This window comes from Prionailurus bengalensis, chromosome A1, assembly GCF_016509475.1.
Source record: "Prionailurus bengalensis isolate Pbe53 chromosome A1, Fcat_Pben_1.1_paternal_pri, whole genome shotgun sequence".
Lineage (NCBI taxonomy): Eukaryota > Metazoa > Chordata > Mammalia > Carnivora > Felidae > Prionailurus > Prionailurus bengalensis.
The window spans coordinates 89,789,994-89,809,409 of NC_057343.1; the positions used below are offsets into that span (position 1 = coordinate 89,789,994).

At 39.8% G+C, this 19,416-nt stretch overlaps 1 protein-coding gene across 1 annotated transcript; it reads left to right on the forward strand.

The window, feature by feature from the left end:
* Positions 1 to 15,283: 15,283 nt before the first annotated feature.
* On the forward strand, positions 15,284 to 16,231 carry LOC122471486 (olfactory receptor 2V2). The gene has a single exon (XM_043560177.1). The coding sequence runs from the start codon at positions 15,284 to 15,286 to the stop codon at positions 16,229 to 16,231; it is 948 nt and encodes a 315-aa protein (XP_043416112.1).
* The last annotated feature ends 3,185 nt before the right edge of the window (positions 16,232 to 19,416 follow it).

The following is a 19,416-nucleotide window of genomic DNA, read 5'->3' on the forward strand; positions in this document are numbered from 1 at the left end:
AATATCTAGCGGAATAAAGACAGTCTCTTCAGCAACTGGTGCTGGGAAAACTGGACAGTGACATGCAGAAAAATGAACCTGGACCACTTTCTTACACGATACACAAAAATAAATTCAAAATGGATGACACACCTCAATGTAAGACAGAAGCCATCAAAATCCTTGAGGAGAAAGCAGGCAAAAACTGCTTTGATTTTGGCCGCAGCAACTTCTTACTCAACATGTCTCCAGAAGCAAGGGAAACAAAAGCAAAAGTAAACTACTGGGACCTCATCAAAATAAAAATCTTCTGCACAGCGAAGGAAACAATCAGCAAAACTAAAAGAAAACCGACAGAATGGGAGAAGATATTCACAAATGACATATCAGATAAAGGGTTAGTATCCAATCTATAAAGAACTTATCAAACTCAACACCCAAAAACCAAATAACCCAGTGAAGAAATGGGCAAAAGACATGGCTGGACACTTCTCCAAAGAAGACATCCAGATGGCCAACTGACACATGAAAAAATGCTCAACATCACTCATTATCAGGGAAATACAAATCAAAACCACAATGAGATACCACCTTACTCCTATCAGAATGGCTAACATGAACAACTCAGGCAACAACAGATGTTGGTGAGGATGCGGAGAAAAAGGATCTTTTTTGTACTGCTGGTGGAAATGCAAGCTGGTACAGCCACTCTGGAAAACAGTATGGAGGTTCCTCAAAAAGCTAAAAATAGAAATACCCTATGACCCAGCAATTGCACTACTAGGCATTTACCCATGGGATACAAGTATGCAGTTTTGAAGGGACACATGCATCCCCATGTTGTAGCAGCACTATCAACAATAGCCAAAGTATGGAAAGAGCCCAAATGTCCACCAATGGATGAATGGATAAAGAAGATGTGGTATATATATACACAATGGAGTACTACTCGGCAATCAAAAAGAATGAAATGTTGCCATTTGCAACTACGTGGATGGAACTAGAGGGTATTATGCGAAGTGATATTAGTCAGAGAAAGACAAAAATCATATGACTTCACTCATATGAGGACTTTAAGAGACAAAACAGATGAACATAAGGGAAGGGAAACAAAAATAATATAAAAACAAGGAGGGGGACAAAACAGAAGAGACTCATAAATATAGAGCACAAACTGAGGGTTACTAAGGGGTTGTGGGAGGGGGGAGGGGCTAAATGGGTAAGGGGTATTAAGGAATCTACTCCTGAAATCATTGTTTCACTATATGGTAACTAATTTGGATGTAATTTTTAAAAATTAAGTTAAAAAAAAGTGGAAACAAATGAAAACGAAAATACAACACCCAAACCCTTTGGGATGTGGCAAAGGCAGTCCTAAAAGGAAAATACATTACAATCCTGGCCTATCTCAAGAAACAAGAAAATTCCCAAACACAAAATCTAACAGCACACCTAAAGGAACTAGAAGCAGAACAGCAAAGACACCCCAAACCCAGCAGAAGAAGAGAAATAATAAAGATCAGAGCAGAAATAAACAATATAGAATCCAAAAAACAGTAGAACAGATCAAACAAACCAAGAGTTGGTTTTTTGAAAAAATAAACAAAATCGATAGACCTCTAGCGAGGCTTCTCCAAAAGAAAAGAGAGAAGACCCAAATACGTAAAATCACGAATGAAAATGGATTTATTACAACCAATCCTTAGAAATACGAGCAAGTATCAGGGAATACTATGAAAAATTATATGCCAACAAAATGGAAAACCTGGAAGAAATGGACAAATTCCTAAACACCCACACACTACCAAAACTCAAATGGGAAGAAATAGGAAATTTGAACAGACCCATAACTAGTGAAGACATTGAATCAGTCATCAAAAATCTACCAAAAAATAAAAGTCCTGGATCAGATGGCTTCCCTGGGGAATTCTACCAAACATTTAAAGCAGAGATACTACCTATCCTTCTCAAGCTGTTCCAAAAAATAGAAATGGAAGGAAATCTTCTGGACTCATTTATGAAGTCAGCATTACTTTGATTCCCAAACCAGACAGAGACCCAGCAAAAAAAGAGAACTACAGGCCAATATCCCCGATGAATATGGATGCAAAAATTCTCAATAAGATACTAACAAATCAAATTCAACAGCATTTACAAGGAATTATTCACCATGATCAAGTGGGATTCACTCCTTGGCTGCAGGGCTAGCTCAATATTTACAAATCAGTCAATGTGATACATCACGTTAGTAAAAGATAGGATAAGAACCATATAATACTATCACTAGATGCAGAAAAAGCATTTGACAAAATACAGCATCCTTTCTTAATAAAATCCCTTGAGAAAGTTGGGATAGAAGGAACATACATAAACCTCATAGAAGCCATTTATGAAAAGCCCACAGCTACTATCATCCTCAATAGGGAAAAACTGAGAGCTTTCCCCCTGAGATCAGGAACACAGCAGGGATGTCCACCCTCACCACTGTTGTTTAACATAGGGTTGGAAGTTCTAGCATCAGCAATCAGATAACAAAAGGAAATCAAAGGCATCAAAATTGGCAAAGATGAAGTCAAGCATTCACTTTTTGCAGATGACAGATTATACATGGAAATTCCAATACACTCCACCAAAAGTCTGCTAGAACTGATATGTGAATTCAGCAAAGTCGCAGGATACAAAATCAATGTACAGATATCAGTTGCATTCTTATACACTAATAAAGAAGCAACTGAAAGACAAATAAAGAAACTGATCCCATTCACAATTGCACCAAGAATCATAAAATACCTGGGAATAAACCTAACCAAAGACATAAAAGATCTGTATGCTGAAAATTATAGAAACCTTATGAAGGAAATTGAAGAAGATATTAAAAAATGGAAAAACATTCCTTGCTCATGGATTGGAAGAATAAATACTATGAAAATGTCAATACTACCCAAAGCTATCTACACATTCAATGCAATCTCAATCAAAATTGCACCAGCATTCTTCTTGAAGCTAGAACAAGCAATCCGAAAATTGGTTGGAACCACAAAAGACCCTGAATAGCCAAAGTAATATTGAAGAAGAAGACCAAAGCGGGAGGCATCACAATCCCAGACTGTAGCCTCTACTACAAAGCTGTCATCATCAAGACAGCATGGTATTGGCACAAAAACAGACACATAGACCAATGGAATAGAATAAAAACCCCAGAACTAGACCCACACAAGTATGGCCAACTAATCTTTGACAAAGCAGGAAAGAATATCCGATGGAAAAAAAGTCTCTTTAACAAATGGTGCTTGGAGAACTGGACAGCAACATGCAGAAGGTTGAAACTAGACCACTTTCTTACACCATACACAAAAATAAAGTCAAAATGGATAAAGAACCGATATATGAGTCAGGAAACCATCAAACCCTAGAGGAGAAAGCAGGAAAAAACCTCTCTGACCTCACTGAAGCAATTTCTTACTTGACACATCCCCAAAAACAAGCGAATTAAAAGCAAAAATGAACTATTGGGACCTCACGAAGATAAAAAGTTTATGCACTTCAAAGGAAACAATCAACAAAACTAAAAGGCAACCAACGTAATGGGAAAAAATATTTGCTATTGACATATAAGACAAAGGGCTAGTATCCAAAATCTACACAGAACTCACCAAACTCCACACCTGAAAAACAAATAATCCAGTGAAGAAATGGGCAGAAGGCATGAATAGACACTCCTCTAAAGAAGACATCCGGATGGCCAACAGGCACATGAAAAGATGCTCAACGTCGCTCCTCATCAGGGAAATACAAATCAAAACCACACTGAGATACCACCTCACGCCAGTCAGAGTGGCCAAAATGAACAAATCAGGAGACTATAGATGCTGGTGAGGATGTGGAGAAACGGGAACCCTCTTGCACTGTTGGTGGGAATGCAAACTGGTGCAGTCACTCTGGCAAACAGTGTGGAGGTTCCTCAAAAAATTAAAAATAAAACTACTCTATGACCCAGCAATAGCACTGCTAGGAATTTACCCAAGGGATACAGGAGTGCTGATGCATAGGGGCACTTGTACCCCAATGTTTATAGCAGCACTTTCAACAATAGACAATTTATGGAAAGAGCCAAATAATGGATAGAGAAGATGTGGTTTATATATACAATGGAATACTACTTGGAAATGAGAAAGAATGAAATCTTGCCATTTGCAGCAACGTGGATGGAACTGGAGGGTATTATGCCAAGTGAAATAAGTCAGTCAGACAAAGACAGATACCATATGGTTTCATTCATACGTGGATCTTGTAAAACTTAACAGAAGTTCATGGGGGAGGGGGAGGGGAAACAAATTTACAAACCGAGAGGGAGGGAGGCAAACCACAAGAACCTCTTAAATACAGAGAACAAACTATGAGTTGACGGGGGATGGGGGAGAGGGGAAAGTGGGTGATGGGCAGTGAGGAGGGCGCTTGTTGGGATGAGCACTGTGTGTTGTATCAAAACCAATTTGACAATAAATTATATTTTAAAAATTAAAATTAAAACTTGGATGAAAGACCTAAATATGAGACAGGAAACCATCAAAATCCTAGAGGATAACACAGGCAACAACCTCTTTGTCCTCAGCCAGAGAAACTTCTTACTAAACATGTCACCAGAGGCAAGGGAAACAAAAGCAAAAAGGAAATATTGGAACTTCATCAAGATAAAAAGGTTCTGCACAGTGAAGAAAACAATAAACAAAACTAAAAAGAAACCTATGGAATGGGAGAAGATATTTGCAAATGACATATCTGATAAATCATTAGTATCCAAAATCTATAAGGAACTTATAAAACTCAACACCCGAAAAACAAATAATCCAGTTAAAAAATGGGCAGAAGACACACAGCGACATTTTCCCAAAGGCATCCAGATGTCTAGTAGATGCATGAAAAGATGCTCAACGTCACTTATCATCAGGGAAATACAAATCAAAACCACAATGAGATACGATGTCACACTTGTCAGAATGGCTAAAATTAACAACACAGGAAAAAAGATATTGGCGAGGATGTGGAGAAAGAAGAACCCTTACACTGTTGATGGGAATGCAAACTGGTGCAGCTACTCTGAAAAATAGCATAGAATCTCCTCAAAATTTAAAAAGTAGTACTACCCTATAATCCAGAAATTCCACTACTAGGTGTTTACCTAAAGGATACAAAAATACAGATTTGAAGGGTTTCATGCACTCCAATGTTTATGCCAGCATTATTAACAATAGCCAAAGTACGGAAAGAGCACAAATGTCCATTATCTGATGAATGGATAAAGAAGATGGTATGTATGTATGTGTGTGTGTATGTGTGTGTGTACACATACATACACATAGCTACAGTGGAATATTACCCAGCCATCAAAAAGAATGAAATTTTGCCATTTACAATGACCTGGGTGGACCTAGAGTGTATTATGCTATGTAAAATAAGTCAGTCAGAGAAAGACAATTACCATATGATTTCAATCATATGTGGAATGTAAGAAACAAAACAGATAAACATATGGGAAGTGGAAAAATGGAGAGAGAGAAATAAACTATAAAGACTCTTAACAATAGAGAACAAACTGAGGGTCTATGGAGGGAGGTGGGCAGGAGATGGGCTAAATGGGTGATGGGTATTAAGGAAGGCACTTGTCATGATGAATGTTGCGTGCTATATGTAAGTGATGAATCACTAAGTTGTACTCCTGAAACTAATATACATTATAATTAACTAGAATTTAAATAAAAAATTGAAAAATAAATACATAAATAAAAAGGCACGATTAATACAGTAAATACAAATCTAAACAGTATTAAGGAGGAAAATATGATCATCTCAAGACATACAGCAATGTCATTTAATGAAATTCAACACCTATTTGTGATCACTGATGCCAAGCTAGGAATAGTAGGAATTTTCTATTTACTTTTGGGTACATTTGAAATTAATGTACATTGAAATTAATGAATGTTTAAAATTCATAATATATAAGTAATAAGCATAATATAAGATGTGCGAAGAGTTTGTGCTACAAAACATGCTAAGAAAAATTAAAGAATCTGAATGGAGAGATTTATCATATTTATGGATTTGAATCCTCCATGTTGTAAGGATGTAAGTACACAAATAAGTTTGTGATTTAATTGTTTGGTAAGTAAATTGCAAACGTACTGGACAATGAAAAAATTGAATAGTTCTATAACACATAAAGGCAAAGCTAGAATGACTATAAAATTGATTGTTCAACCTGGGACATACTGGAGAGGGAAAGGGGGTTCTACAGATTACACAAGGAAGACAGGCATAATAACTAGATCATAAGACTGTCCATAGCAAACTGAGAGAGCACTGAGCTTACAGAAATGTCTGAGAGTGTTTGGATGACACCTGGCTCCCATGACACTCCTGACTCATAAAGAAGAGTATTCTTCTTTCCTTCCCACTGGGTTATAAAATCCTTGGGGCCAAGGTAGTGTTCATCCCCTACTTTTGATTCAAGCATATTACCCAGTGCTGTGCATATCATGGGTTTTCTGTAGATATAGGCTGACTTCATGGGGCAACTAAAGAACACATGTGGATTGTGTGGTGCTGGGAGAGCCTACAAGGACAGTCACTAGATGTAGACCCCCATGAGTGACTGGGGGGGGGGGTGTCACTGGGGAAGTGTGGAATGTGTCAGTGGTGGGAGATAGAAAACCAAGAAACTTGTTCCCCATTCCTGTACCCTTGCTGCCCCATGGCCCTCCCCTGACCAGGTTTCCTTTCCTCACAGTGTACCCACTGGCCCTCTTCCCAGTTCTGTCCCCAAGGTCCCTGTTTGAGTTTCCTTAATTGTCAGCTGGGGAGCTCTTGTTCCAGGGCTGGAGTTTGTGGTCTCCCCCAGGACTCCACAACTTCACCCTCCTCAATCAGGGTTGGTATTAAGTATTGCATGGGCAGTGGGAATAGCCTGCAATCCAGGTTGAGAGCAGCCCATGTAAGGTGAATGGACATCACTAGGTAGGCATGAACATAGAGTCCTGGCATAGACCCCATCTGCCTACTGCCATCTGCTGAATCCCCTTTCTTCTACCCTTGGCTAAAAAGAAGCTGTTGTCTGTCTAAGATCCACCATTAGAGTTAAGGAGTTCATAGTTTGGCTGAGAGGTTGGGGGTGGGGGTGGAACTTAAGAAGAAGATCAGAGCTCCAGTGAGAGGTTCCTTCCTCTCCACTCTAACACAGTAAATGCAAATTCAGGGGAAGGGTGATATTCCTCCACAGGATAGCTGTTGAATGTGTTTTCCTCTAGGAAACCCACTCGACTGTGAGTGAGGGTCTTTTTCCTATCATCTGTTTCTCTCTTCCTTGTAGTTCTTATTACTGTTTGCAGGTCATTTCTTCATTTCTATTTGTATATCAGCATTTCTTCTTCCTCTTATTGTCTCCCTCCTTCAGGATCTTGTTTCCCTCCTTTTGCGGCAGAGGGGCAGGGGTTGAGCATATTCTTTGTAGTGTTATGTTTCTTCTCACTCTTTCTTCTAGTCCTCTTCCTTTTATATATTTATCTCCTTTTTTTTCTAAATGTCTCATTATTTTTTTCCCTTTCCTCTTTTCTTCTCTGTAGATTCAAGGCTCAGTGATGGATTCCTGGGTTGAATAATGATCTAAAGCTGAAAGACAAAGCATGAGTGGGGAGAGGTGCACGTGAAGGGGAGGAAGGAAAGGGCTGAAAGGAGACATGGAATCACCTTGTCCCCAAAAGAATATTATAGAGACAAGGTGACTTCTTTCTAGAGAGACAATGAAGCCACTAATTAAACAGAGAGAAATAAATTTAGAAAGCAGGAAATGAGCATATGAGATGCTAGGATAGTTTCTTGAGTTGTTTGCACGTTACAATTATTAATTCAACAATATTTACTGAGGACATAATATATGCCAGGCACCTTTTTTGGAGCCAGTTATCCTGCCATGAGCAAAAGTGGCATCAGGAATATAGGTTCTTAAAAAAAAGGGAAATATAGGTTCTCACTGGTAAAGCAGAGAACAAATCCAAGTGAATTAAATGTGGCATGCCTGGTGGTGTTAAGTACTCTGAGAAATATAAGGCAAAGAAGGAACAGGGAAGAAAGGATTTGAACTCCAAATGGGTTTTAAGGAAGTCCTGGTTGAGAATGTGAGGAGGATGGGAGGGAACAATGTGGACCATATCTGGAAAGAGCCTTCCATGAAGAAGGAGAAAGTGCCAGGGGTCCTGAGGCTGGTGTCTGCCTGCTGTGTGAGAGGAACCCAAGCAGGGGCTGGTGGGCCATGAACCGGAGGAGTCAAGGGAATTTCAGGGATAGCCAAAAAAAAAAAAAAAAAAGGAAGTATTGGTGGTGATGGAAGGCTGGCCAAAAATGTCTAGCTTTAGTCTGAGATGGGTTCATTCCAGTGCTTAGTGACAAATAGACTAGCGTGGGAGCAAGGGTGAAATGGGAGGCAAGTTCACTTAGGGGTCATTGTTATGATCTAGAAAAGCAGTAACAGTGATGTGGTCAGTTGGAAGCTGGCAGGAGTAAAAAGTGGTCAGGAGTGAAAAGCCAGCAGCAGTTTCTGGTGGTTGGGATGTGAGAGGGAAGGAAAGGATTCAAGATGACCCGTGTATTATCTCCTGAGAAACTAGAGAGACCTGACATTAATTAAGTTGAGAAGTTTAAAGCAGACGTTTTTCCACTGGAGACCAAGAGCTCAGTTTGGTCACTTCAGGTGGGATAAGACCATTGGGCATTCAAGTGGAAATGCTAAGTATGCAGTGGGTACAAGAATCAGAATTCATTTGAGCCATTCAGGATAGGGAGAGAAACATCATTTGTGGCCAACATAGTACCTTAGTATTAGTTACATTTGCAGAAACCTTTCCTGGTAAGCTCCATATAAACTCTCATTGAGGCTCATAGAAAAGCAGTGGTGGACTGCTAGGAATTTACCCAAGGGACACAGGAGTACTGATGCATAGGGGCACTTGTACCCCAATGTTTATAGCAGCACTCTCAACAATAGCCAAATTATGGAAAGAGCCTAAATGTCCATCAACTGATGAATGGATAAAAAAAATTGTGGTTTATATACACAATGGAGTACTACGTGGCAATGAGAAAGAATGAAATATGGCCCTTTGTAGCAACATGGATGGAACTGGAGACTGTAATGCTAAGTGAAATAAGCCATACAGAGAAAGACAGATACCATATGGTTTCACTCTTATGTGGATTCTGAGAAACTTAACAGAAACCCATGAGGGAGGGGAAGGAAAAAAAAAAAAGAGCTTAGAGTGGGAGAGAGCCAAAGCATAAGAGACTCTTAAAAACTGAGAACAAACTGAGGGTTGATGGGGGGTGGGAGGGAGGGGAGGGTGGGTGATGGGTATTGAGGAGGGCACCTTTTGGGATGAGCACTGGGTGTTGTATGGAAACCAATTTGACAATAAACTTCATATATTGAAAAAAAAAGAAAATTGCCTTCCATTTCTGGAAAAAAAGAAAAAGAAAAGCAGTGGTGGAGGATGTGTGATTATCCTTCTGCAATAAAGGGCCTAAATGCTGGAAAAGGTTCACAGTTAGTGGTGACACAACTGTGTCTTGGACACAGGACTCCAGATGTCCTTGATGGTTTTCCGTTTTAATTTCTGTTTATGTAAAAAAAAAATTTTTTTTCTAGGAAAAGACACTGTGACGTAAGTGTGCTATAAGCATTTCTGATGAGACACAGAAGTGTGGAAATTGTCAGAGGTGACAGGGAGAGAGAGAGAGAGAGAGAGAGAGAGAGAGAGAGAGAGAGAATAATGCATGTAGCTGGGGCACTGGGTGGCTCAGTTGGTTAAGTGTCTGGCTCTCGATTTCAGTTCAGGTATGACCTCACAGTTTGTGAGCTCCACCCCCACATGGAGCTTTGCATGCTTGGGATTCTCTCTCCCTCTCTCTGTCTTCCCCTCCCCTGCTTGTGTGCACGCTCTCTCTCTCTCTCAAAATAAATAAACTTAAAAAAAAAAGAAAATGGATGCAGCTGAATGCCTCTACACACAGAGGGTAGGGCTGGACATCCTCAGAACAGGAGGAACTTCAGCTGTAAAGTCTGAGGGACCTTATTTGTTCTGCTGGTTAGGTGATCCTACATCTAATATGACCAAGATAATATTTAAAAGCTGTAGAAACAGCAATTTACTCCCATAGAACCACCATGGACACACATACACTACAACAGGGAATTTTTGGTGTTAAGGACACAAGTCCTTAGGCATGAGTCAGGGTGTGCTCCTCTATGTAGGGACAAGCTCACACAGTCAATATCCCTGGCTATAGATCTGGGCAGGCCTATCGTAGCGTAGGAAATCACCCTACCTTCACACAGAGAGACTGTCTTGTGAGGTCTCTGCATTTTCTCTTTGAAGGCAGATAAAGTAGAAATGAATACACCCTTCACAAATGTATCCTAGATACTACTATCATGCATTTGTGAGGAACACCTTTGTAATTTGTAAATACCTGAAAATATTTCTTTCTTTCTTTTTTCCTGACAGTATTTATTAGGTTATCACTCACTGTTCCTTACAAGAAAGAATTCAGCCATGAATTCTGTTCTGTTGTCAAGAACAACAGCTTCTTCAATGAGAGGCCCAGGATTTCTGTTCTCAGAACTTGGAGGTTGCAGCAGCATGTCACTTAATTGGGTTATTTTATTAAGTAGCACACATGTTTCTATATATAGAAACATGGGAGGCTTTGCAGAGAAGTTTTCAGTGACACTTGGTGAAGATCTGAAGTGAGGGTGAGCCATGAAGATAGCTGGAGGAAGAACACTCCATGAAGAGGGAAGGATAAAGGTCCTAAGGTAGAAGTGTGTCTAGCTTGATCCAGGAAAGAATAAAGAGTTTCTTATAGCAGAAACATTCAGAGTAAGAGTAGAGGGTTGGGACCCAGCTTGAAGCATTGGGTGTGAGAAGGGTATCCATGAGGGTGGGTCATATAGGGCTTGGGGGCCTTGCAAGGGTTTGGCCTAGTTCTGGGTGTGTTGGGAGCCAATGGTGTATCTTGAGCCCAAGAGTGACATCATATGACTTGAGATTCCAGATGCTGGGACCAGATGCTTAACTCTCCAGATGCTGGGTAGAGAAGCAGGGACACCAGTTGGGAGCATGCCATGAACCATAAATGCAACCCAAGGAGCACATCTCAGGCCAAACAAATGTGGTGCAGGAAACCAGAGGGGAAAGGATCACCTGGCATGAGGGTCAGTGGGGACCCCTTAAATGGCAGAAGTAGGTTTGAGCTGAGTCCTGAAAGACAACAACATTTGATGACAAGAGGAGTATGAAGAAAGGTAAGCCAGGTCAATGCAACAGTGTGAGAAAAAACCAAAAAGGCAAACAGAAGTCATAGTTGGCAATCTGTAGTTGTCTGTTGAGGTGGAATGTAGGAATTATTTAGAAGGGGTTGGGGATGAAAAGCTGGAAACAGAGAGCAGGATCATGCCTGGACTTCAATAGGTTAGAGGTGGAGCTCTGCTCACAGTCTTGAGCAGTGGCTTGGTCCACAGAGAGGTACTCTGGAAGGTGTCTACACTTGTGAGGCACCAGAAGGTGCTTAGATCAGGGTCATTGCATGAATGCTGGCAAAATGAAGATGCTTTGAATATAGTGGTGACACAAGGGAAGAAAATCGAGTCAGTTGTAAAAAGCAAGACTCTCCATTACGGACAGATCAACAGGACCAGGAGAAAGTTGGATTTGAGGCACATGTATTCAGCATGGATCGTTTTGAGCTTGAATGATTGGGACAGTAAAATATCATATTAAAGAAATATAATGAAAATAATAGATATTACTTTTCTAACACATGAAAGTGAAAATTAATGTTTAGTTTTTTTTTTTTATTTGAAGTGTGAGAAAGAAATGTGATGGTATAAGTTCTGCAGAGAATTGGAAGTTTGAGGCAGTAGTTGGGGCTTGGGAGGGGTGTCTGCAATCTAATGATTTTGGTGTCATTTGGAGAGACAGCTAAGTCAATGGATTTTCATTCTCCTCTCCTTAAGCCTTATGGTAATCACTCCCAAGTCTTTCCTTGAGTTTCACAAGGTCAGAAATATAATTATAATTTTCATCTGGCTTCAGGAATTTCATTTAAATTAATCAATTCATAAGGCAAGCACTTAACATGATCAGGTATTCATCGTGATAAGTGTTATATCTTATAAGAAACCACAACAGCCATTTAGCAAAAGGATTTCCAAGTTTTAAGAGTCTAGATTATGGATCAGAAGGCTGTGTAGTGATCCAAGAATTACATAAAGGAAACTGGAAGTTCTTAACTGAGAATTTCTCTAAGATAAGGTAGCTTGCCCTCTAAAAATAGTTTTTGCCCAGAAACAACCTGATGTGGTAAGTATCAGAACTTTGGTTCCAAAAGCCTCTTCTCAAGTCTTGGTCATTTATTTACCAACCATGTAACCTTGGGCACTCCAGCCAACTCAAGAGAGCCTCATTTTCCTCATCTATAGAAAAGGGTCTATTTAATAATCAATCTCACTGTAACTTTGCTGCAGGATCTTACCATGAGGCCAAATAAAAAAATGGTTGGGAGTACTGTGGTATGAGTTGAATTTATATTTACTGACTGTGGATTTCCTGTCACTAGAACCAGAAAGGGAGCCCTGTCACTTCTCAGCAGATGAGAGATGGACTGACAAACTGAACATATTTGATTCATTGTTTCTAAGCAACTTGCAAATCACCACCTTTCCTTTTTTTCACCATCTTTCTGATATGACAAGATCACTTTATAAAATAGTGAAAGTCCAGTTTATTTATATCAATAATCAGGATTTGAGATGAAATATGAAAGGATGTGGTAGACAGCCTCTAAGATGGTCCCATTGGTCCTCTTTCCTGGTTTTTGTGCCCTTGTGCTCTCCTCCCAGTGAGTGTGGGCTGGATTCAGTGATTCACTTCTAAATGATAGAATTCAGTTGAATTTATGGAATGTCACTTCCAGTATTAGGTTGTAAGACTGGCTTCTATCTAGGGTGGTTTTTGCTCTCACTCTCTCCAGGATCACTTGCCTTGGGAGAAGTCAGCTGCCATGCTGTGAGGCAGTCTCATGAAGAGGGAGCAAGGCCTGCAAACAGCCACATGAATGATCTTGAAAGTGGAACCTCATCAGTCCAGCCCTGAGAGGACTGCAGCTTGTTTGACAGCTTCACAGTAACCCTCTGAGAGACCTTATGCCAGAGACACTCAGTTAAGCTTCATCCACATTCCTGACCCATAGAAACTGTAAGATGATAAATGATTGTCATTTTATTTCAAATGCTAAATTTTGGAGCTATTTGTTGCATAGCTAATGGCTAATTGCATTAGCTAACATATAGTTAATGCAAATTTAAGGAAAAAGACTGCACTGCTGTGTCACTTGCAGAACCATGAACATTCCAGATAGGGCAGCACTGAATGGATAGGGGACAGGTGAAATTAGAAAGAGGCTGATGACACTCTGGAAAACAGTGTGGAGGTTCCTCAAAAAATTAACAATAGATCTACCCTATGACCCAGCAATAGCACTGCTAGGAATTTATCCAAGGGATACAGGAGTACTGATGCATAGGGGCAGTTTTATCACAATGTTTATAGCAGCACTTTCAACAATAGCCAAATTATGGAAACAGCCTAAATATCCACAAACTGATGAATGGATAAAGAAATTGTGGTTTATATACACAATGCAATACTACATGGCAATGAGAAAGAATGAAATATGGCCCTTTGTAGCAACGTGGATGGAACTGGAGAGTGTTATGCTAAGTGAAGTAAGCCATACAGAGAAAGACAGATACCAAATCTTTTCACTCTTATGTGGATCCTGAGAAACTTAACAGAAGACCATGGGGGAGAGGGAGGGAAAAAAGTTAGAGAGGGAGAGAGCCAAACCATGAGAGACTCCTAAAAACTGAGAATAAACTGAGGGTTGATGGGGTGGGAGGGAGGGAGGGTGGGTGATGGGCATTGAGGAGGGCACCTGTTGGGATGAGCACTGGGTGTTGTATGGAAACAAATGTGACAATAAATTTTATATTAAAAAACAAAGAAAAGAAAGAGGCTGATGAGAGAGAGAACAAGGAGAAGCCTAAAAACTGGAAGTGTTTTTGAGGGAAAAGACAAGGTTCAACTGGGTGAGAGAGTGAGGACAACAATAAAAGAAAGAGTTGTGTCAGAATAGTATGATGTTTTCCATTTAATTACTTGTAATCATTTATTATTTTATTTTCCTTGGATTGTGACTATACTCAAGGGAGTTTTAATATGCATAGCTTTTATTTCTTAACTTGGCTTTTGTTCATGTAAAATTGGGTCATGTTTCCTTATTATGCTCCTTAGTAAGATATTTAGGGGAAAAAATATTGACCAAAGATCAAGAGAAATCCATTTTAATTGACATTCTCCAATAACTTAATTGGAATTTTTATAAGGCCATGAGTAAAAGCCATGTCCAAGGTATTAGTCAGAAATATCTTGTAAAGAAGGCTCTTTGATGTCTACTAAAGATAACTTAGGTAGGTAGATATTACCTGTTTATCAGTCAACTTTTACTGAAACCGAATCCTGGGATTATTTTAAAAATCTCAGCATAACTGAATACCTCACTGTTCTTAATAGATTTGGGCACCAAACTTGCTTTTCCACATTGGCTTCATGACTTTCCTGTCACCCCCAAAATAATTGACAATAATGGCATCTAATTATAACTCTTCCTTCTCATGTGAGGCATGAAGGATACTTCCTTTATCAATATTATAAATATACCAGATTGGCTAGACTGATAACACTCTCAGAACATTAAAAAAAAAAGATATACAGGTTAAAGAGCATCTCAAGCTTCATACAATTCCTTTTCCATTGTGCATATAAATGGTCTTTTGGACTGAGATGTACAGTCCTGCTTGAGATAGTTTACCAAGTCTGTGTGATATCATAAAAGATTCAGTATCATATGGTAAAGCCAAGATTTTGCTTGCAGAAATGATAAATTCTTCCTAGTAAAGATATACACAAATACAGATACTTGGTCCATGCTATAAACTAGGATGACTTTTATTGCTGTTAGATGGAAATACGAAGGAGTGTCCTTCCTATGTCTCAAAGCTTATGTTGTTAAAGTTTCATGAGTTACAAACAAAACAGGTGGTTGAAGATGTAGAATGCCGAGGTAATATAGAAATATCAGTCAATCCAATATTTTTTGTCCACACTGTTAGGTGACCAGAAACATCAACTAAACCATGGAGATATGGTTGAATCAATCATCCACAGATGACTTCATCCTCTTGGGCATTTTTTCTCACAGTCCAACTGACCTTGTCCTCTTCTCTGTTGTTATGGTGGTCTTCACAGTGGCCCTCTGTGGTAATGTCCTCCTCCTCTTCCTCATCTATGGAGATCCTCAACTTCACACACCCATGTACTTCTTCCTCAGTCAGCTCTCCCTCATGGACCTCATATTGGTCTGTACCAATGTGCCGAAGATGGTGGTCAATTTCCTGACTGGCAGGAAGTCCATCTCTTTTGTGGGTTGTGGCATACAAATTGGCCTCTTTGTGTGTCTTGTGGGATCTGAAGGGTTCTTCCTGGGATTCATGGCTTATGACCGCTATGTAGCCATTAGCCACCCACTTCAATATCCTGTCCTCATGAGTCAGAGGGTCTGTCTTCAAATTGTTGGGAGCTCCTGGGCCTTTGGGATAATAGATGGTGTGATACAGATGGTGGTAGTAATGACTTTCCCATACTGTGGCTTGAGAGAAGTGAACCACTTCTTTTGTGAGATGCTTTCCTTGTTGAAGCTAGCCTGTATAGACACATCCATTTTTGAGAACGTGATATATGCTTGCTGTGTCTTCATGCTGTTTCTTCCCTTCTCAATCACCGTGGCCTCCTATGCTTTCATCCTGAGGGCTGTGCTCCTCATGCGCTCTGCTCAGGCAGGCAAGAAGGCTCTGGCCACCTGTTCCTCTCACCTAACAGCTGTCTCCCTCTTCTACGGGGCAGCCATGTTCATCTACCTGAGGCCTCGGCGCTACCGGGTGCCTAGTCATGACAAGGTGGTCTCTATTTTCTACACAGTCCTTACTCCTATGCTCAACCCCCTCATTTATAGCTTGAGAAACCGCGATGTGATGAGGGCCCTAAGGAAGGGGCTGGACCATTGCAGGATTAGCAGCCAGCACTGAACACAACACAGGGCATCCTGTGTCTGGCAGTGTCATCTCCTTGTTCTGTAAATTCGGGTAAATAATCTTTGTGTGAGGCTCTGTTTCCTCATTAATAGTGATGATCAGGGTCACCTAGATGGCTCATTTGGTTAGGTGTCCAACTGTTGATTATCAGCTCAGGTCATGATCTCACTAGTTCACGAGATCAAGCCCCACCTCCAGCTCTGTGCTTGAGATTCTCTCTCTGCCCTCCCCAACTGTGCTCTCTCTCTCTCTCTCTCTCTCTCTCTCTCTCTTTGTATCTCAAAATAAATGAACATTAAAAATGTTTAATAAAATGAAATAAAAATGGTGATGATCATAACACCTGAAGGCTTGGGGATGTCTTTTTAAACCCTAAACCCTCTCTATGTCTAGTGAAAAACCAGCTTTTTTTTAACCCAATATTTTGTGAGTTATTTCACTTTTAAAATACATTACACTGGAATATAGGACTTTGTAAATTCAAGCACTGTGCAGAAGTAAGTCATTGGAATCATTAGCACTTATTATTTAAAACTGGAATTATTCTCTATCAGAGGCTGCCCTGAGCTTAATTTCTTAACTCTTATTGCTAATCTCTACCATTGAATTCAGAACCTACTATATGCCAGGCAACATACTATGTTCCATATGTGTATATATAGATACCATTTGTCTCTGATTTATATAAGGTCTCACACTAGTGTCTTAGATGAAAAACAAGCTTATAAAATTCTCTTTAGAGAGTGCTCCCCCTTGACGTCTGGAACTGGGAAACTTTTTTTAACATATAAGTGGGGGTTTTAGGCTTTTTAAGTTTTTAATTCCAGTTAGTTCATGTGCAGTGTTACATTAGTTTCAGGTGTACAATATAGTAATTCAACACTTCCATACATTACCCTGTGCTCATCACAAGTGCACTCCTTAATCCCCATCATCTATTTCATCCACCACCACCACCACCCCCGTAACTATCAGCTTCTTCCCTATAGTTAAGAGTGTTTCTTGATTTCTCTAAGAGTCTGTTTCTTGATTTGTTTTTTCTTTTGCTTGTTTGTTTAATTTCCTAAATTCCACATATGAGTGAAATCATATATTTGTCTTTCTCTGACTGACTTATTTCACTTAGCTTTATATTCTCTAGCTCCATTAATGTCATTGCAAATGGCAAGATGTCTTTCTTTTTTATGGCTGAATAGAATTTCATTTATATATACCACATCTTTATCCATTCCTCTATCGATGGACATTTGGGCTGCTTCTATATCTTGGCCATTGTAGATATGCTAATATAAACATTGGGGGGCATGTATCCCTTTGAATTAGTATTTTTGTATTTTTTGGGCAGGTACCTAGTGCTGCAGTTGCTCAATCATAAGGTAATTCTACTTTTAACTTAGTTTTCAATGAATTTACTGTCAAATTAGCTAATATACAGAGTATACAATGTGCTCTTGGCTTCAGGAGTAGATGCCCATGATTCATCACTTACATACAACACCCAGTGCTCATGCCAACAAGTGCTCTCCTCAACTTTTTGAGGAACCTCCTTACTGTTTTCCAGAATGATTGCACCAATTTGTATTCCCATCAATGGTGCAAGAGTGTTCCTTTATCTCCACACCCTCGCAAACACCTGTTGTTTCTTGTATTGGTGATTTTAGCCATTCTGACAGATGTGAGATGATATCACATTATAATTTTGATTTGCATTTCCCATTGGTAAGTAATGATGAACATAATTTCATGTGTCTGTTTGCCATCTGTATGTCTTCTTTGGAGAAATGTCCGTTCTTGTCTTCTGCTCATTTTTTAATAGATTATTTTTGTGACCAGGAACTCTACACAGATTTATTGAAGTCTTTATATTCTTTAAAGAATAAAGTGCAAAGTCTTTGGGATTCTTGGGGAAAGGGGTAAAGACTCATTTATTGTCTGGCACATAAGAAATATACAGGAAAGTGCTCTCTATATAATCCTCCAGCAAAATTAGCCACTTTTTATCACTTCAGTTTCTGTAACTGGAAAACTCAGTACACTGTTTTCCCATGGGAAGTTATGTTTGGAATATAAATGCCAGAATTTTATTTTTATTTGAAAATATATTTTCAAATATCTATATTTAAGTTATAGGTGTTATTTTTATCCATCCATTTAAACTCTGTACAGCTTATGTACACATTTGTAATAAAACTATCTTTTTCTGGGAAAAAATATTCTTTGTTCCATGCAGGGAAAAAAAGAGAGGACTGTTTGGGTTCTGGAAGTTGGACTAAACCACAGGAAGTCATTTGCTAGGTTTTCAGGCTTGAAGAGAATGGAGGGCAGCAACTCTAATAGTGACTACAATTCTTAGGACCATGGGGAGGCAACTTTAGATTTTCTATTCACTTTAATTTCACTACAAACATTTTGTGAACACTATTATATGCCTCTTACAGGCAAGGACACTTGGGCTCAGACAATTTAAGTCCCTTACCTTACCCTCATTCCTCAGTTCTCTCCACCTCTCCCTGAGACAGAGTCTGTTTGTTGGAGCACCTGAGATCCACAGAGTACTTTGCAGGAGGTTCCCTTCCCTTGGAATTTAATTGCCAGACATTGGCGACAGAGATGTGACAGAGGAGAGGTCTCCAGGGATTTGTGAAAATACGAGCAACTTTCCTTAATCTCAGCAGAGTGAAGAACAGTGGGTGCAAATAAGCGTATCAGGGAATAAAACCTCTCAGCTGGGCGCTGGACCTGGCTCAGTGAGTGTTTCTTCCACCAGTGAGTCTCTGTTTCCTCATTGCTCATTCCTCAATCTTAGCATTTCTTCAAAACCTTTACACAGCCTTTGTGAGAGGCATTATTTCCTGTTTGTGGAAATATTTGCAGTGCCCAAAATACCTCAGTTAACACCCTTTTTCATGGGATATGAGGAGATTCTGGAGTATTCACCACACAAGACTTTTCTCTTGGAAATTTCTCTTCTCTCCCTTTCTTAGGTCCCTCCTTCTGTTTCAGTCCCATTTCCTTCAAGAATATGGAGGTGCACTGGCTTTCCTTCACTGACACCCTGTTGCAGACCTACCTGACTAATCATAGCAGCCCTCGCTTGGTGAATTCTGCTCTCCAAGGGCATACGGCTCTAGATGGGACCTGCCCTCCTGACTCCCCAGGTCTTCCTGGTGTCATTGATT